The following is a 15931-nucleotide window of genomic DNA, read 5'->3' on the forward strand; positions in this document are numbered from 1 at the left end:
GGGATTCTGGGGTATCTCGTTGGGGGTGCACGTGGAAAGGATGTTGCTTCGCGTGGGAAAACCTAGAACTGGGACTTACTTTTAAACCAAGGGGTTCTTCCTTTTAAGACAGAGATAAAGAGGTCATGTTTCTCACATCAGGCTGAGTCTTTGAAATTCTCTTTCTCAAACTGTGGTGGAAGTAGAATCCTTTATTTTAACAGCACAACTAGTGTGTGAATAATTAAGTGGATGAAAGGTTATAATGAACAGACAGGAGTGTGGTGTAATTTGATCAGTCATGATCATAATGAATGATGGGGTAGGCAAAGTGGACCAACCTTACTCCTAATTCGTATGTTCACATGAAGAAATGCTGATCCAGACAACAGTTTGAGATACCAGTAGCTTTATTCAAATCAGTTATGAATAAACAAAACAGCAGCATTAAGCAACGTATGTTCCCTCAGATATGTTGATGATGACCGGTTTGATCAAACAGCTCACCAAAAATGCTCCCCCCACCCCATCGACAGAGAACTCAAGGCAGCCAACCCTAGAAGGTTTGGACAGAGCCAACACTTGCCTCTTCAGGTAATTTCTTCAAGCAGAGTCCTGCTGTGCACTTCAAACTGCTCACCTTCAGAGAATCAGAGCCAGCTACTTTTAATACTGACCGTCCACTTAGCTTTTGAATCGACCATCAGGAATTTTTTCAAAAATGCCAGAAATATATGGCTGCTGCTTAAAGAGATTGATCACAAGATACTTACAAGGGGAGAAAAGGCATCCACCCCATTACAATGCATCCATGGTACCAGGGTATTCTCTTCCACCACTCCACTGGGAGTCCATTCCAAGTGCTGACATTGTGTGTGAAGAACTCCTAAAGTCAGTATTTTTAAAGTTTGAGGCTGCCCGACTTCGACATACTATTCCAGACTATCCTTTCCCTATCATAGTTTGCATAAATACCTCCATCAGATCTCCACTAAAACACCATATTTCAAGGTTAACTTCCTGAATATTCATAGCTTTGAGCTTTAAAAAGGTCCTCACGTCTTTCATACTCTAAGAACACGATACCATGTCACCTTGTGCCATTTCCTTGAGGAAATTGAGATTGTTGAGAGATGGGGTTTCCCCCGAAAGCTCTATTAATTGCTGTTTACCAAGTTGTCATGCAGCTAATCCTCAAGTTTATTTCTTAAAGTTAATTCCATTTTGCACTAATGTAACACTAATCGGTCTACTTGTCTGGATCTGTTTTATCACCTTCTTTGAATTCTGGCACCATAGTAGCCTGTTTCTAATATACCAGTATGCTCCAGAATCAGATTCCACAAACCCCTTCATTACAGTCAGTGCCTTATAAAATCTCCTCCCATATCTTTCTCAGCACTTCAATATATCCACCATAGGTGCCATGAAATGTATTCAAGACCTTCCAGCTTAAAGACTTCTGTCTGATTTACATTGAAATCTTAAATTATAATTTTCAGGGATTGGGGTGACTGAAATCTCATTAATGTCCTGCTTATTTGAAGACATCAACAGAATATCAACCTTATGCTTAGCAATTTCAAATTTATTTGCATCACAAAAGCTTTCACCACTTCTGACACTCCTCTTGCTTCTGCACTGCTGAAAAATGTTTAGTATTATGCTCTGTTCAAAAGCATTTTTTTATTAGCTAGGGTGCTATCGCATCCCTTGTGTGATTTCCAATTTATTTACAAAATTGCAGTTAAATGGACATCACTTCCATGACATTTGCAAAGAGGCTGGATGCTTTCCTAGTAACGTTTCCGTTTTCATGCCCGACTCACCTCTTCATAGACTCAACATAGAGTGGTCATCCTCAATGGTAAAATGGGTTAATATAGTGAATTGGAAGAGAGAGAGGGGTTACACTCAATGTCTGGAAAAAAGGTTCCACTCCAAAAAGGTTGCCAACGCTCCAGAATTGTCCCAGAGTCTCCAGGAATTAAGGATTCGTCTCCATTTTTCCAAGTAACACCCAGGAGAAGAAAACTAGTAGGTCTGTTAAATGGGCCTTTTTCCATTTTTAATTAATCACTTCTGTTCATTAATAATAAAGCACATTAGAGTTTGGAGGAAAAGGGTGTTTTAGGAAGGGCAAGAGGGTGATACATGATGAAATCTGCAACTAAAGGTGAAAATCTCAATGCCCAGGGCTTCAGCCTATTGATCTATTAACCCTGATGAGTCTATGTATTTTCTTTCTCCGTTGAGGATATACAGCATAGCATTTTTCCAATGTTACTTGTAGCATGCGTCAAGTGGTATCTTGCCAAAGGAAACATTACAAATATTCTGCCTCACCAAACAGAGGCCGAAACTGAGCTTATCTAACCCCATTTTAAATCATGGTGGTGTGAACAAGGATTCTGGATTGAGGAAAGAATATCACAGATTTTTCTTTTGAAACTTTCTAATGTGCAAGACACATGCTGGCTTCAACAGCCTCATTTCATTAAAAACATACTCTGAATTTCCATTAAATAAAGTACAGGACCAAGGCTTATTAATGAATTTCCACACAATATTTATCAACAACTGGTGTATTATCAACGCTATCGCCACATTTAAATAGTTGGTAGCTCAATCTAAATCCTTAGACAGTCAGCCAGCCACCTCAAAACTATATATTTTTTTTTAAAAAAGTGTTCACTATAGATTAATCTTACCCTTTATTATAGCTAAAGCTAAAATGTACCAAAAAATCTTGTTTAAAAAGTTAACGTTTTCAAGTACACTCCCCAGTCCCAGCACCACAACTACTCAAAGCTTTGGCCCCGACCATCTGTAAACAAAAAAAACACAAAACCCGGGGAGAACACAACGGCTTCTTGTTAATATTCATTTGCTCTACGGTGTCTACATTGATAACATGCATTGCAGACCTCAAAATGAGGTGTCCAAAGTTTTGCCCGAGGCAGCAGCAAAGTCCAATAGTGTTACCGCCACAAATCAGTCCCCCTTTAAAAAAATAAATTAGCTGCCGTTATCCTGCCAGCATCAGAGTCGCCTTGGGTACAAAAGTACCGTGATGTCCTTTTCTTTTGTGAGGAATTCCCAGCCATCTGCAACCAACAACACCGAAACATACGTATTCCCAAGGAAGGCTGCAGTACTGAGATTGCGAGGTCTGAGCCCGCATCTATCCTCTTCAACTCAAAGAGGAAAGAGAGTCCATATCTAACATCAACAGGAGAATTTAAAAAGAAATAAAACTGCAGAAACGGTTGTGTGTCCTGCTATGGCTTTTTTGGTGTTGTGATATGCTGTAGAGTTCCACATCGTCCATAGAGTGGGATACGCATCGTTTATATAAAAAGGGAAGAAAAGGCGGGTGGAACACTTCCTCTCACATTGTTGAGCCTTTTGCTTGTAAAAGCTGTGGGAGGAAAGTCAGAAAAGAGGTTTATAAACACAGACGCCAAGAAATGATTTTCAAACAGAACTTGGCTCATACCCTATGCCTTTAAATCAGGTGATCAGTTATAAAATTGCGAGGAATAATGAGTTCAGGAGAAATGTTTATATCTTGAGGGCAATACAATGTTGAAACTCAATGAAATTGTGGTGAAAGAAAAAGCCCTCATCTACATTTAAAAAATACTTGTGTAGGCAACTGAAATGTTGTAATTTACAGCTTTCATGGACCAATAGCTAGAAGGTGGGATTAGGCTGATTAGCTCTTTCACTGCCAGCTGGAACACAAGGAACTGAAGGCTGCCTGTGATCCCATAAAGGTTTCTCTACTTTAACTAACTTCCCATTTGGTTCTGTGGATTTAGAATCCAACATGGGTTAGATGAGGTCAATGCTTATAAGCAAATTGTTGCTGAAGCGAAATACTAACAGTTTGTGCTCAAATAATCCCCATAACCAAAGGCCAAAGAAACTACAATTTAGCTCTTTTCCCTCTCACCTCGAAATGCCTGAAGAGCTGTTGACCTATCATAGGCACTTTCAAGAGACAAATATAGAAGACTGTACCCAAACCAGGTTGTTCATCCATTATTAGCAGAAAACCAAACTCTATTATGTTAAACTAATCTCTAAGAAGGTAAATAGAAATATTACACAGATAATTTTCTGTTTAAATATATGTTAGACATGCATTAAAAATACCCATCAATTGCAGATCACCCACCCCAACTGTACAACTAGACTAATCCAAACCTACATGAATTCATCAGTCATTCATTCTACATTGTAACTGTACCAAGGACAACTACAGAAACATTGAAAACTAGAGACTACATAGAAAGGAGTGAAGAAAATAGATGGCAATGAAGAAAGTAAAAGACAAAAAGACTGTTTGAAGGGGTGAGATGTAAGAGACATACCACTTTAAAAACAAACTCACACGAGGCAAATGTACACACAAGTGGCACAAGCACAAATGCAGTACAGCACCCATGTTCAAGCGGAGGCACACATACATAGTTCAATGTTTACAAGAAAGGTGCATGTGCACAAGTGTCCATGGGAGGAGCACAAAAATAAGCAAGGAAGTGAGCTGTGCACAGAGAGAGAGCACTGCATGCACACGATACACACAGGAGCCATGTGTGGGCAGCATCATTATACACAAGAAAAAAACTAAGGATCATATGAGAATCAGACACTACTATATCCAAATGCACCACAACAGCATAAGCAAGCATGCGATAAGTAGCAAGAAGTATTGGCGAGCACATAGAGTCATATAGCATGGAAACAGACCCTTCAGTCCAATTCGGCCATGCTGACTGTTTCCCAAACTGAACTTGTCCAAATTGTCTGCATTTGGCCCAGATCCCTCCAAATCTTTCCCATTCATGTACCTATCCAAATGTTTTTTTAAATACTGTAATCTTAATCTGGCAATCCATTCACACTCATACCACCCTTTGTGAAAAAGCTGCCCTTCATGTTCCTTTTAAATCTTTCTCCTCTTACCTTAAAAATATGCCCTCTAGTATTGAAATCTCACATCCTATGAAAAAGACCTCTGCTATTCACCTTATCAATGCCCCTCATGATTTTATAAACCTCCATAAAGTCATCTTTCAACCTCCTATGCTCCAGGGGGGGGAAAAAAAGTCCCAGCCTCTCCAGCTTCTCCTTATAATGCAAACCCTCCAGTCCCAGCAACATCTTGGGATATCATTTCTGAACCCTCTCCAATATCCTTCCTATAGCAAGGTGACCAGAACTCCAAGAGTGGTCTCATCAACATTCTAGACAATCTTAACATGATGTCCCAATTCCCATACTCAATGGTCTGAGTAATGAAGGCAAGCATGCTAAACACCTCTTAACCACTCTGTCTATGTGTGATGCAACTTTCAGAGTACTATATATCTGAAACCCTTGGTGACTCTGTTTGACAACACTACTCAGAGCCCTACCACTGACTGTATAAGTCCGGCCCTCCTTTGTCTTACCAAAATTCAATACCTCCCATTTATCCAAATTAAACTCCATCTGCCTCTCCTCAGCCCCTTGACCCAATTGATCAAGATCACTTCGTAATCTTAGATAATCTCCTTCACTGTTGACTATACCACCAATTCTGGTGTCATCCAAAAAAATTAATAACCGTGCCCCATAAATTCTCATCCAAATCATTTATATAAACAACGAGTAACAGTGGATCTAGCATCAATGCCTGCAGAATACCAATGGTCCTAGGTCTCCAGTCTGAAAAACAACCCTCTATCAGCACCCTCTGTCTCCTACTGCCAAGCCAATAGGAGGAGGTTTGAAAGTGAGTGTACATGCAAACCTCCAAACAAGGGAATCGACGTTTCGGGCATAAGCCCTTCTTCAGGAAACGTCGATTCTCCTGCTCCTTGGATGCTGCCTGATCTGCTGCGCTTTTCCAGCAACACATTTTTCAGCTCTGATCTCCACCATCTGCAATCCTCACTTTCTTCAAACAAGGGAGAACTGGCGAAAGCTACAAATTTAGGAAAAGGTGAGGCCACATAATGACAAACACTAGGATGACAGATTTTAAATTGGAGGCACTATGGACAAGGATAAGGGACAAGCCTCACGAATGAGCAGAGCTTATTACAGGACAGAATGCAAACAGTTGTGTTTCTGATAAACTGAAGCTGATGAAGGATAAAGAATGAAAGGCTAATCTGCAACACATTTGAATAGTTGAGTCTGCAGGTAATAATATTTGACAAGGATTTCAGTGATAAGTGGCTGAGACAGGAATAACAAAGTTAATGGTCTTGGATGAAGGGTTGCTCGCTGAGCTGGAAGGTTCATTTTCAGACGTTGCGTCACCATACTAGGTAACATCTTCAATCAGCCTCCGAATGAAGCTCAAAACTTGCTAAGTTAATGGTCTTTCTAACAGGCATATATTGGATTGGAAGCTCCATTTGGGATTAGAAAAATTGTGAACAGTCTATTTCCAAATGACACAATGGTCAGATAGAACTGGTAACAGGAAGCACAGAGCTTGTGATAGGGGATGAGGGAGATAACTGAAAACTTCCCAATGTTTAAGTAGAGAACTAGCTTTTTTTTGAAGGGAATTGATCGCACAATGGCAATGTCACGAGAATAGCAATCCAGAGGTTCCGGCTAATGCTATGGGGGCAAAAGTCTACATAAACTTCTTCAGCTACCAGACTGTAAAAGTTAATTATTACATCTGGAATTGAAAGCTAGTCTCAGCAATGGTGACCACGAAGGCATCGTCATTTGTTGTAAAAACTCATCTGCATCAGCAATGTCCCTAAGGGAATGAAATCTGCTGTCTTTACCCTATCTAGCCTACTCCAGATCCATGCAATGTGGTTGACTCTTACTTATCTGCTGAAATGGCCAAGTGAACCACAGAGTTGAAAAGCAATTATGGATATCAATAAATACTAGACTTGCCAGTGATGCCCACAGCCCATTTTAACTGAAGGATAACACAGATGAAACAGAGGTCACAAGTGATGGAGAAGTATTGCTCATTTGGAAACAGTTAATATCAAAGTGCAGCATGTGAAGGTGACCACAAACACAGCTGTAGAGGTAAAAGTGAAATTAAGCACAGATATTCCATTGAACTGCACAAGAAAGAAGCATTGGAGCTGTCCAAGGGTTCACTTGCATGCATACATACATACAGAGAAGCACCATGCAAGTGACACACACTGACAAGTAACATAACTCTCACACAGGACTCATTAAGTGGCGCACACACACCAATAAAGGATTACTTGCTCACTCAGGTTAGACCAGGTTTCTTTTTGAAGATTACTTATTTCTATAATAATTTACAACACAAGAATGAATGCTGAAATGGGCCCACCACCAACTCATTCTAAGTCACTACCAGTTCTCACCACCATGTACGTGAGTTACATTTTATTCCCCGTCATTCATATCACAATCAGCTTCCTCGTCCTCGCCCTTTATCCAGCATGCAGCATGCACAAGGGGTCAAATGTTAAACAGAAAAGAAAAGTGGCTGAAGATTAAGAAACAATCATTTTGATACTTGTAAAACATTCTGCAGTTTTAAATCAGAACATGCACAATTTACCAAATAGCTCAGCAGTTCACAGACACTCTGTCGGATTAAATGGATGATGCACTGGAGGCCAGATTCAACAGACAGCTGCCATGATTTCACATGCAGCACTGGAAATTATATGGGCTAGAGCAGTTCCAGCTACTGGGAACTGGTTTAAATAAAGAGAAGATATACCCTTCATTCACAAGGAGGAACATTAGAAACAGGAGCAGGATTAGCCCATACAACCTGCGAGCCTGTTCCACCAAATCAGTAAGATTGTGTCTAAGCTCCTACATTAACTCCATGTTCCATTCCTATACTCATACTGCATTTTGGAAAAAAGGTTTTATTACCTTAAAATACTCCTTAAATTTGAATATTTACTAAGTTTATTAGATTTGTCTCATACTCTATAATAGCATGCAGTCCTGTGGTGACAACTTGGGACAGAGTGTCAAGATCAAAAAGTGAACTAGCAGTCCCTGGAATCCAGGACTTGACACCGTCAGTCAGCACTAACTCAGAGGGTCACTGGCAGACAGACAAAAATGCCTTGCAATATTTTCCTCTTTGACACTCACGCATGGGTCTCCACCCAGTAGCACTAAGCAGCCCTGAGAAAGCAACTAAGCAACTTCAAAATCAGATCATAAATCATCACCATGTATAAAAGATGGTCCAGACCATCATTATATTAGACTACAGCTACATGTTAGCTGCAGCGAATTAACTGCACACCAACCAGTCTAAAATGGTTGCACCTCACCATACATTGCCTAGCTGCCTTGCCTGAATTTCTCCCTAGCCTCTCTCCTTACCTTAGCTTTCCTGCTTGGTTCACAGCTTATCCCATTGGTGGTATTATGCAGCTCCTTGGAAACAACACACAGAAACTCTGCCTGGTCTTCATTCCCGTAGTTGTACGATGATCCAATGCTGACCAACTGTAAGAACAACAATGGACATTTAAGCAGAAATCCTTGATGTATAGGAAATCCTGTACGACTCAAAGAGGGGCTTCAAGAAAATGGACACTGAACCAAAGAGATGCAGGTAACAAGACATAGTTAAAAGCTTTGGTCAAAGAGCTGGGTTTCAAGGAGCATTTCCATAGAGAAGTGGATGAACTGACTAAGATTAAGGATAGGTACTGAAGAGGAGCTTAGGGGAAAGAAATTTCAGACAGCAGGAATGTACAGCAAAGGGAAGATACACACAGAGCACACTGAAGGGAATGCAGCTAAAGAGGATCACACATGGAAAGATTAAGGTGCTACACCTCCATGATATAGCTGGAGTATATACTGGATTATTGGCCTAACTATGCTTCCATGCATACCCTGAACTCAAACAACTGGAGTTAACACTAGTTACCAGACTTGATGCAAAATCTCTTTGATCCCCTTTCTCCTATCCACTCTACTCTGATCATTAATGGTAATCCTTACGGCATTATCACTAGAAGTGAATTCCACCAACCACCCAGCCACCAAAATTTCACAGTACTACCTCTGCTTTGGGCAGGAACAGAAGGAGGGGATATTGAAGTACAGCACTTTTAAGTTATTACAACCCATTATCAAGCATGCGTGACAAAGCTGCAGAACAGCCTTACCTGTTCAAACTTCCAGCCATCAGACATAGTGGAAACCATCTGGGTCAGCTCTTCCTCCTGACATTGAAGTACCCGGTAAACATGTTTTGTAGGAAGCTGCAGAAATGGAGATCACATTGTAATTAGCCTCCTCCATTTAAACCCCACATGCAGCAATATACCTTATCTGGTTCACACTAATGTGGTCATTTTACAATTATAATAAACCCACGTTATAACACTGCTGCCTCGGTTGCCTGTTTTACAAAAAGCACAATGAATTTGCTGATCAAGTGTCTAAACTCCTGTGTGGGCTCTAAAGGAGCAGTTTCCCTCTGTTTAATAGGAAATCATTCTTGTAAGACAGCACTTACAGGGAGATGGGCTATTAACAAAGCAATTAAACGACTGACTTAATTGAAAAAAGCATCCTTTTCATAGAATATGTATCCCACCAAGAATTCCCCAGTATCTCAGTAATTTATTTATATCACTCATTTCTCATAAGTACGTTTATTCAATTTCAAGAGATGAAACCAGCTTGCAGTGCAAAATGCTGAAGTAATATATAATTTAAATCCAAGTAACCAGATTTTAGTCACTATCCACAGTTCAATTTTACACACATTTTAAAGGAGAAGGCAACCTTTGAATTAAAAAATTTTTTTCAGATTATTGATGAATAATCACATGGGACACAGACTTATCAGATAGCTAGATAAGGACAGGTACTGAGGGAGCTATGGTGTAAATCGGAAGTTCGAGAAAATCTCAATCAAGGTTCTGTCAACTTCACTTTCTAATTCAGAGTTTAGCTGCACTATCGATATGTAAAATACCATGTCCCAATAAACGAGTTTTCACAACAATCAAGAAATGTAACTCTTTCTGCTACCATAATGAATCCATGTTTCAACTGGATAGAAGCATTTAAATGCTAAATTTACCTGAAATTTCTCAGCTTTTGTCACATGCGCCTGTCTGTCCTTTAACTGAGTGGCTTGCTAGGCCATTTAATAGGGTAGTCAAGAGTCAACCACATCACTATGGATCGGGAGTGAAACACAGGTCAGACGTGGCAAGGATGGCATATTTCCTTTCCTAAAGGGCAGCAGTGAACTGGATGGGTTTTTATAACAATTGTTGATAGTTTAATGGTCACCGTTATCAAGACTGGTTTTCAATACCAGATTTATTAGCTGAATTTAAGTCCCACCAGCTGCACTGGGGAATTTGGAGGATTAGCTCTAGCTGATACGTTTCATTTTCACATTCGATATGTGATAAGTGAAAAAGATATAGCCATTTATTAAAAATTTAAGATGTGGTCAAATAGCTAATGACTGCTGTCAGAAGTACAACATTTATTTAGAGCGCTCATGTCAGCTGTGGGTTGGCATTAGAAGCCAAACATTACAACATGCACTCGATGAATGGCATAGGTTTATTAAAATTTTTATTCAAACTTTCAACTCCTCCTTTAAAATAGCAGGCAGAGGAATTTAATAACAACAGATTAAGCATGTAAATCCTGCTGACTCACCACAGTTTTATTTTTAAAAAATCAAATGTCGCTGTGTCTACTTTAACCCTTGATGTTACCACCATCAACTGCCTGTCACATTACTTGTTTAAGTGTCCAGAGTCTGAGCTACCCTGATGTGACTAGGTTGGCAATTACGGTGAGGATATAAGAAATTTCAAAGTACAATCCCAATCCCCGCCAGGTTTTCCAAGCCATGCCACAGTTGTAATCAATGTTAGCACCACTTGGGAAATAGGGAGGAACAATGAAAGGTAGAGGAGTTCCTGCTACTGACAAAAGGACTGGGGAATATTGGCATGGTGGTAGTGACACTGGCCTAGGAATCCAAAGGCCCAGGCTCATGCTCTGGGGCATGGGATCAAATCCCAACTTTAGCAACTGGCAGAATTTAAACATAATTAATAAATTTAGTGCATTAATAACAGCCATGAGAACCATTACCAATTGTCGTGGAAACCCATCTGGTTCACTAATGTCCTTTATGGAAGAAAATATGCTATCCATACCTGATTTGACTTACATGTGACTGCAACCCTACAGTAATGCAGGTGATCCTTAACTGCCCTCTGAAATGCATCATAGGACACTCAGCTCAAAGGCTCACATTTGAGGAATGGCCTTTTGAGAAGGCAGCAGGCAACTCTGTTGGACTTAAGGGCAGCACATTGGCTCAGTGGTTAGCCCTGTTGCCTCAAAGCAGCAGGGACCCGGGTTTGATTCCACCCTTGGGCCACTGTGTGGAGTTTGCACATTCTCCCCGTGTCTATGGAGACTTCCTCCAGTGCTCCAGTTGCCACCCACTGCGCAGATCAGGTTCATTGTTCCTCCCTATTTCCCAAGTGGTGCTAACATTGATTACAACTGTGGCATGGCTTGGAAAACCTGGCGGGGATTGGGATTGTACTTTGAAATTTCTTATATCCTCACCGTAATTGCCAACCTAGTCACATCAGGGAAATGCAGAGTTGTGGGATAGGGTAGGAGGTCTGGGTGGGATGTTCTTCAGAGGATCACCGTGGACCCAATGGCCTTTTTCCACAATGTAAGGATTCTAAAGCAGTCTACATTCAAAAGTAGCAAGATTTGAACAATATCCAGGTCTGGGCTGATAAATAGCAGGTAACATTCACACAAGACAACTGCCAGCAAATGATCATTTCCAATGAGAAAATATCTAACCACTGATAGTCCCCTTTACATTCAGGCATCACCATCATTGAACTACCCTCACTACCCACATCCTGGGGGTTACCACTGACCACAAACTTAACTGAATTAGCTAATAAAGAGAATATTATGGAAAATAAAGAGCATAAAAGCATAGGAAGGGTTAAAGAATGAAGACCATTGGCAATCTGTGGTCTGTGGAAGGCAGGATGGGATAAGAACAGTGGAATGCTCTTACACCAATTAGCAGAGTAAGGTTATGGCTGAAAGGTCACTATGGCGTGATGAAATAACAGTTAGTAGAGCTAGTTTTTCTGTTAAGTATCATTATGACAGGATTGGGACCATAAATATTTGGGACATGACATTAAGATATCTAATCAACAGTTAGAAGAGTCATTTTGAGACAGGAGACCATTGTAATAGATTGAATAGTTAAATATCTATCATGACAGGTTAGTCTGGAATGGAAGATCACTGTAGCAGAGGGTGATAATAAACATCTAACCGTGACATTAGAATAACATTAAGTAGAATGTACAACTAAAGAGATAATGGGAACTAACATCACTGGTTTATTGTGTAGCTAGAGTGAGGCACTTTGACTAATATAGTTGGACATGCTGATAAGCTAACAGAAACATGATTTAAAAAAAAAGATATAAAAATCCACGGACCCTGAGGTTCAGGGGCATTCGAGAATTTGCTTTCCCAGTGTCACAGTTTTTTGTTTGCAAATAAAAGACCTACTTCTTGAAAAATTCTGAGCGTCTCCTGGTGATTCTCTACATTTTCTCCACGACAATATAAATACCATGGCAATAACAGCAGGTCAGAGGCTAGGAATCCTGCAGTGAATAACTCATCTCCTGACTCCCCAAAGCCCATCCACCATCTAAAAGGCACAAATCAGAATTGTGACAGAAACCTGACCACTTTCCTGGATATAGGCAGCTCCAACAACAGAGCTGACAAGTGTGGTGCTGGAAAAGCGCAGCAGGCCAGGCAGCACCCGAGGAGCAGGAGAATCGACGTTTCGGGCGTAAGCTCTTCTTCAGATCCAACAACACTCAAGAGGGTTTAAACCATCCAAGACAAAGTAGCCCATTTGATTGAAAAAACATCCTCACACATTCACTCTTTCCATCACTGACACGCAGTAGCAACACTGCGTCCCAGGTGCAAGATGCAACGCAGAAATTCACCAAGACTCCTCTAACAGCACTTTCCAAACCTACTCCCACTGTCATCTCAAAGGACAAGGGCAGCAGATACATGGGAAAACTACCACCAGAAAATTCCCTTTTATGCCAACCACCATTCTGACTTGGAATTATATTACTGTTCCTTCAGTTTCACTGGGTCAAATAGGCTGCAGTGGTACAAGGTAGCAACTCATTACCACATTAAGGACAACTAGGGATAGGCAAATACTGCCAAGCTGGCAACGCCCACCCCACGAATGAATTAAAAAACACTAACTTGGGAGAAAATTAAAAATTAATTGATGGAAATAGAATGAAATATTTCATTTTTTTGCTTCAACCCCATCATACAGTGCACCTATCCTTACCTGTGTGGGTTTACAGTCTCGTTCCTTGATCTTCTCTTTCACTAACTTAATGAGAGGTGTTATGTTGTAAAACTCTGCTTCTTCTAGAACCCCTGCAACAGAGAAATATTACAATCACTATGACATTGCACAAGTGCCAGCATTCATTGTCACCTTGGCAGAGTTATAAATGATATACAAGACCACCAGAATCTAACCACAGAGAGCCCTGCTCAAAAGTATATGTTTGCACATTAAGAATGGACAACTGAAGTCATTGAGGGCACTCCCCACGGTCAAATAACCTTCAGGCTGAGCTTATATATGATGGATAGTCATCTGACTGCTCTTTTCCTTTTACTGGCACAATGAAAAGCATTGATTTCTGCAACTGGGTTATAGGAAAATAACAGAATACCAAAAAGTACAGTAAAATTACATTGAAATTATAGAAACAGACCATTCAGCCTGACTGGTTAATGTTATGACTTATGCTCTACAAGATATTCCTCCCATTCAGTTTCATTCACTCCTATCTCCACAACCTATTATACCTTCTTCCCACACTAATTTGATTATTCCACATAGAAGTGATCTGTATCTAGCCACTCTGAGCAATGGTTCTACTGAACTCGTTGTTAGAGAATTAAAGTATTTGGGCTTTCTGTTAACACAAAACACAGTGCCAAGCTCAAATGAATATTATCCAATTCCCCATAACTGTTTCTAATTCTGGTTCCACATTTACAAGCAATCATGACCCTCTTTGCAGATGCAAAATGGTTCCTGTCTAGATGCCGAAGTGGGTCAACTTTGTAAATCCAAGGACATAACAGACAGGTAAGTGGGTACATAAAATAGCAGTATGAAAGATTCAATCAAACTGGTCCCCTACTCTGCATAAATACAAATAAAAACCACACTTAGCCCATCTACTAACTTTATATGCAACACCAGGAATTAAGACAAGAGAATTGTTTGAGGAAGAAATACAACCAGAATGGGGAGAGAAAAGAAAAACTCAATTTCTTCTCTCTTTCTGCCTCTAGGAAGACACCCTTGAAACTAATTAGTCTCTTGAAATGAAGTATGCCACCTATTTTCATTGGTTTTTCCTGGTATTTGTTCCAAAACTCAATTACAAAAGTAAAAGTGGATGGTGGAAATCTGAAATTGAAGAAGAGCAAGTGCTGAAAATAGTTAATCCCATAGAAACAGAAAAAGAGCCAAAGTTTTAGTCAATGACCATTCTGCCACTGAGGTTCTTGCTGCATGGATGAAGCCTGACCTGATGAGTACTTCAGTACTCTTAATCCATAATGCTGTTCATGACTTTCTACTTTAGACTTTGCACTTTGACAATTAACTCCTGCCCCATAGTTAACCATTTGCTGCACAGTTGCCTCAATCTTGAAAACCTCAGCTGGATCTGTCCTTCTCCTGAAGAAAGGTGATTAATACCATGATGTACATTCACCAGAATAAATGAGCCAGAATTGGGAGAACACATGAGAGGAATGAATTACCAACATAGGATGTGGAAATGGTGGAGAGAAGAGATTTAATAATTTTTTTAAAAAGTTGTGCAGGGTTTTGATGTAATTTTGAAGGAAAGACTATTTCCTCTGAAATGAGTGTCAGAAAGATCAATACTTAAAGTTATCATCACAGCTGATAGTAAAACTGGACAATTCAGATTTCAGAGTGGAAACTATTTTGATAGCATAAATGTTTAATTTTTATTTACAGTGAAGGTCAGCCACTGAACATAGAGTCAGAGATGTACAGCACAGAAATAGACCTTTCGGTCCAACCCGTCCGTACTGACCAGATATCCCAACCCAATCTACTCCCACCTGCCAGCAACCGGCCCATATCCCTCCAAACCCTTCCTATTCATATACCCACCCAGATGCCTTTTAAATGTTACAATTGTACTAGTCTCCACCACTTCTTCTGACAACTCATTCCATACAGGTACTCTCTGCGAAAAAGTTGCCCCTTAGGTCTCTTTTATATCTTTCCCCTCTCACCTTAAACCTACGCCCTCTAGTTCTGGACTCACCCATCCCAGGGAAAAGGCTTTCTCTATTTATCCTATCCATGCCACTCATGTTTTTATAAACTTCTATAAGGTCACCCATCAGCCTCGATGCTCCAGGGAAAACAACCCCAGCCTATTCAACCTCTCCATATAGCTCAAATCCTATAACCCTTGTAACGTCCTTGTAAATCTTTTCTGAACCCTTTCAAGTTCCACAACATCTTTCCAATAGCGAGACCAGAATTGCACACAATATTGCAACAGTGGCCTAACCAATCTCCTGTACAGCCGCAACATGACCTCCCAACTCCTGGACTCAATACTCTGACCAATAAAGTAAAATATACCAAACGCCTTCTTCACCATCCAATCCACCTGTGACTCCACTTTCAAGGAGCTATGAACCTGCAGTCCAAGGTCTCTTTGTTCAGCAACACTCCCTAGGACCTTACTATCATCCACAACAAAAACAGAAATCACTGAAGAAACTCAGCAGATCT

At 40.3% G+C, this 15931-nt stretch overlaps 1 protein-coding gene across 1 annotated transcript in view; it reads right to left on the minus strand.

The window, feature by feature from the left end:
* Positions 1-371: 371 nt before the first annotated feature.
* LOC122542256 (BTB/POZ domain-containing protein KCTD5-like) overlaps positions 372-15931 on the minus strand; it is a 30542-nt gene continuing 14982 nt past the window's right edge. Inside the window, exons 3-6 of the mRNA XM_043679805.2 lie at positions 13409-13500; positions 9144-9239; positions 8347-8472; positions 372-3400 (exon numbers count right to left, since the gene is read on the minus strand). Of these exons, the coding sequence (XP_043535740.1) occupies positions 3371-3400; positions 8347-8472; positions 9144-9239; positions 13409-13500 (344 nt within the window). The 3' untranslated portion in view covers positions 372-3370. The remainder of the gene's footprint in view (positions 3401-8346; positions 8473-9143; positions 9240-13408; positions 13501-15931) is intronic.

Source organism: Chiloscyllium plagiosum, unplaced genomic scaffold, assembly GCF_037043375.1.
Source record: "Chiloscyllium plagiosum isolate Xiang-an unplaced genomic scaffold, Cpla_swu_hap1 HiC_scaffold_33, whole genome shotgun sequence".
Lineage (NCBI taxonomy): Eukaryota > Metazoa > Chordata > Chondrichthyes > Orectolobiformes > Hemiscylliidae > Chiloscyllium > Chiloscyllium plagiosum.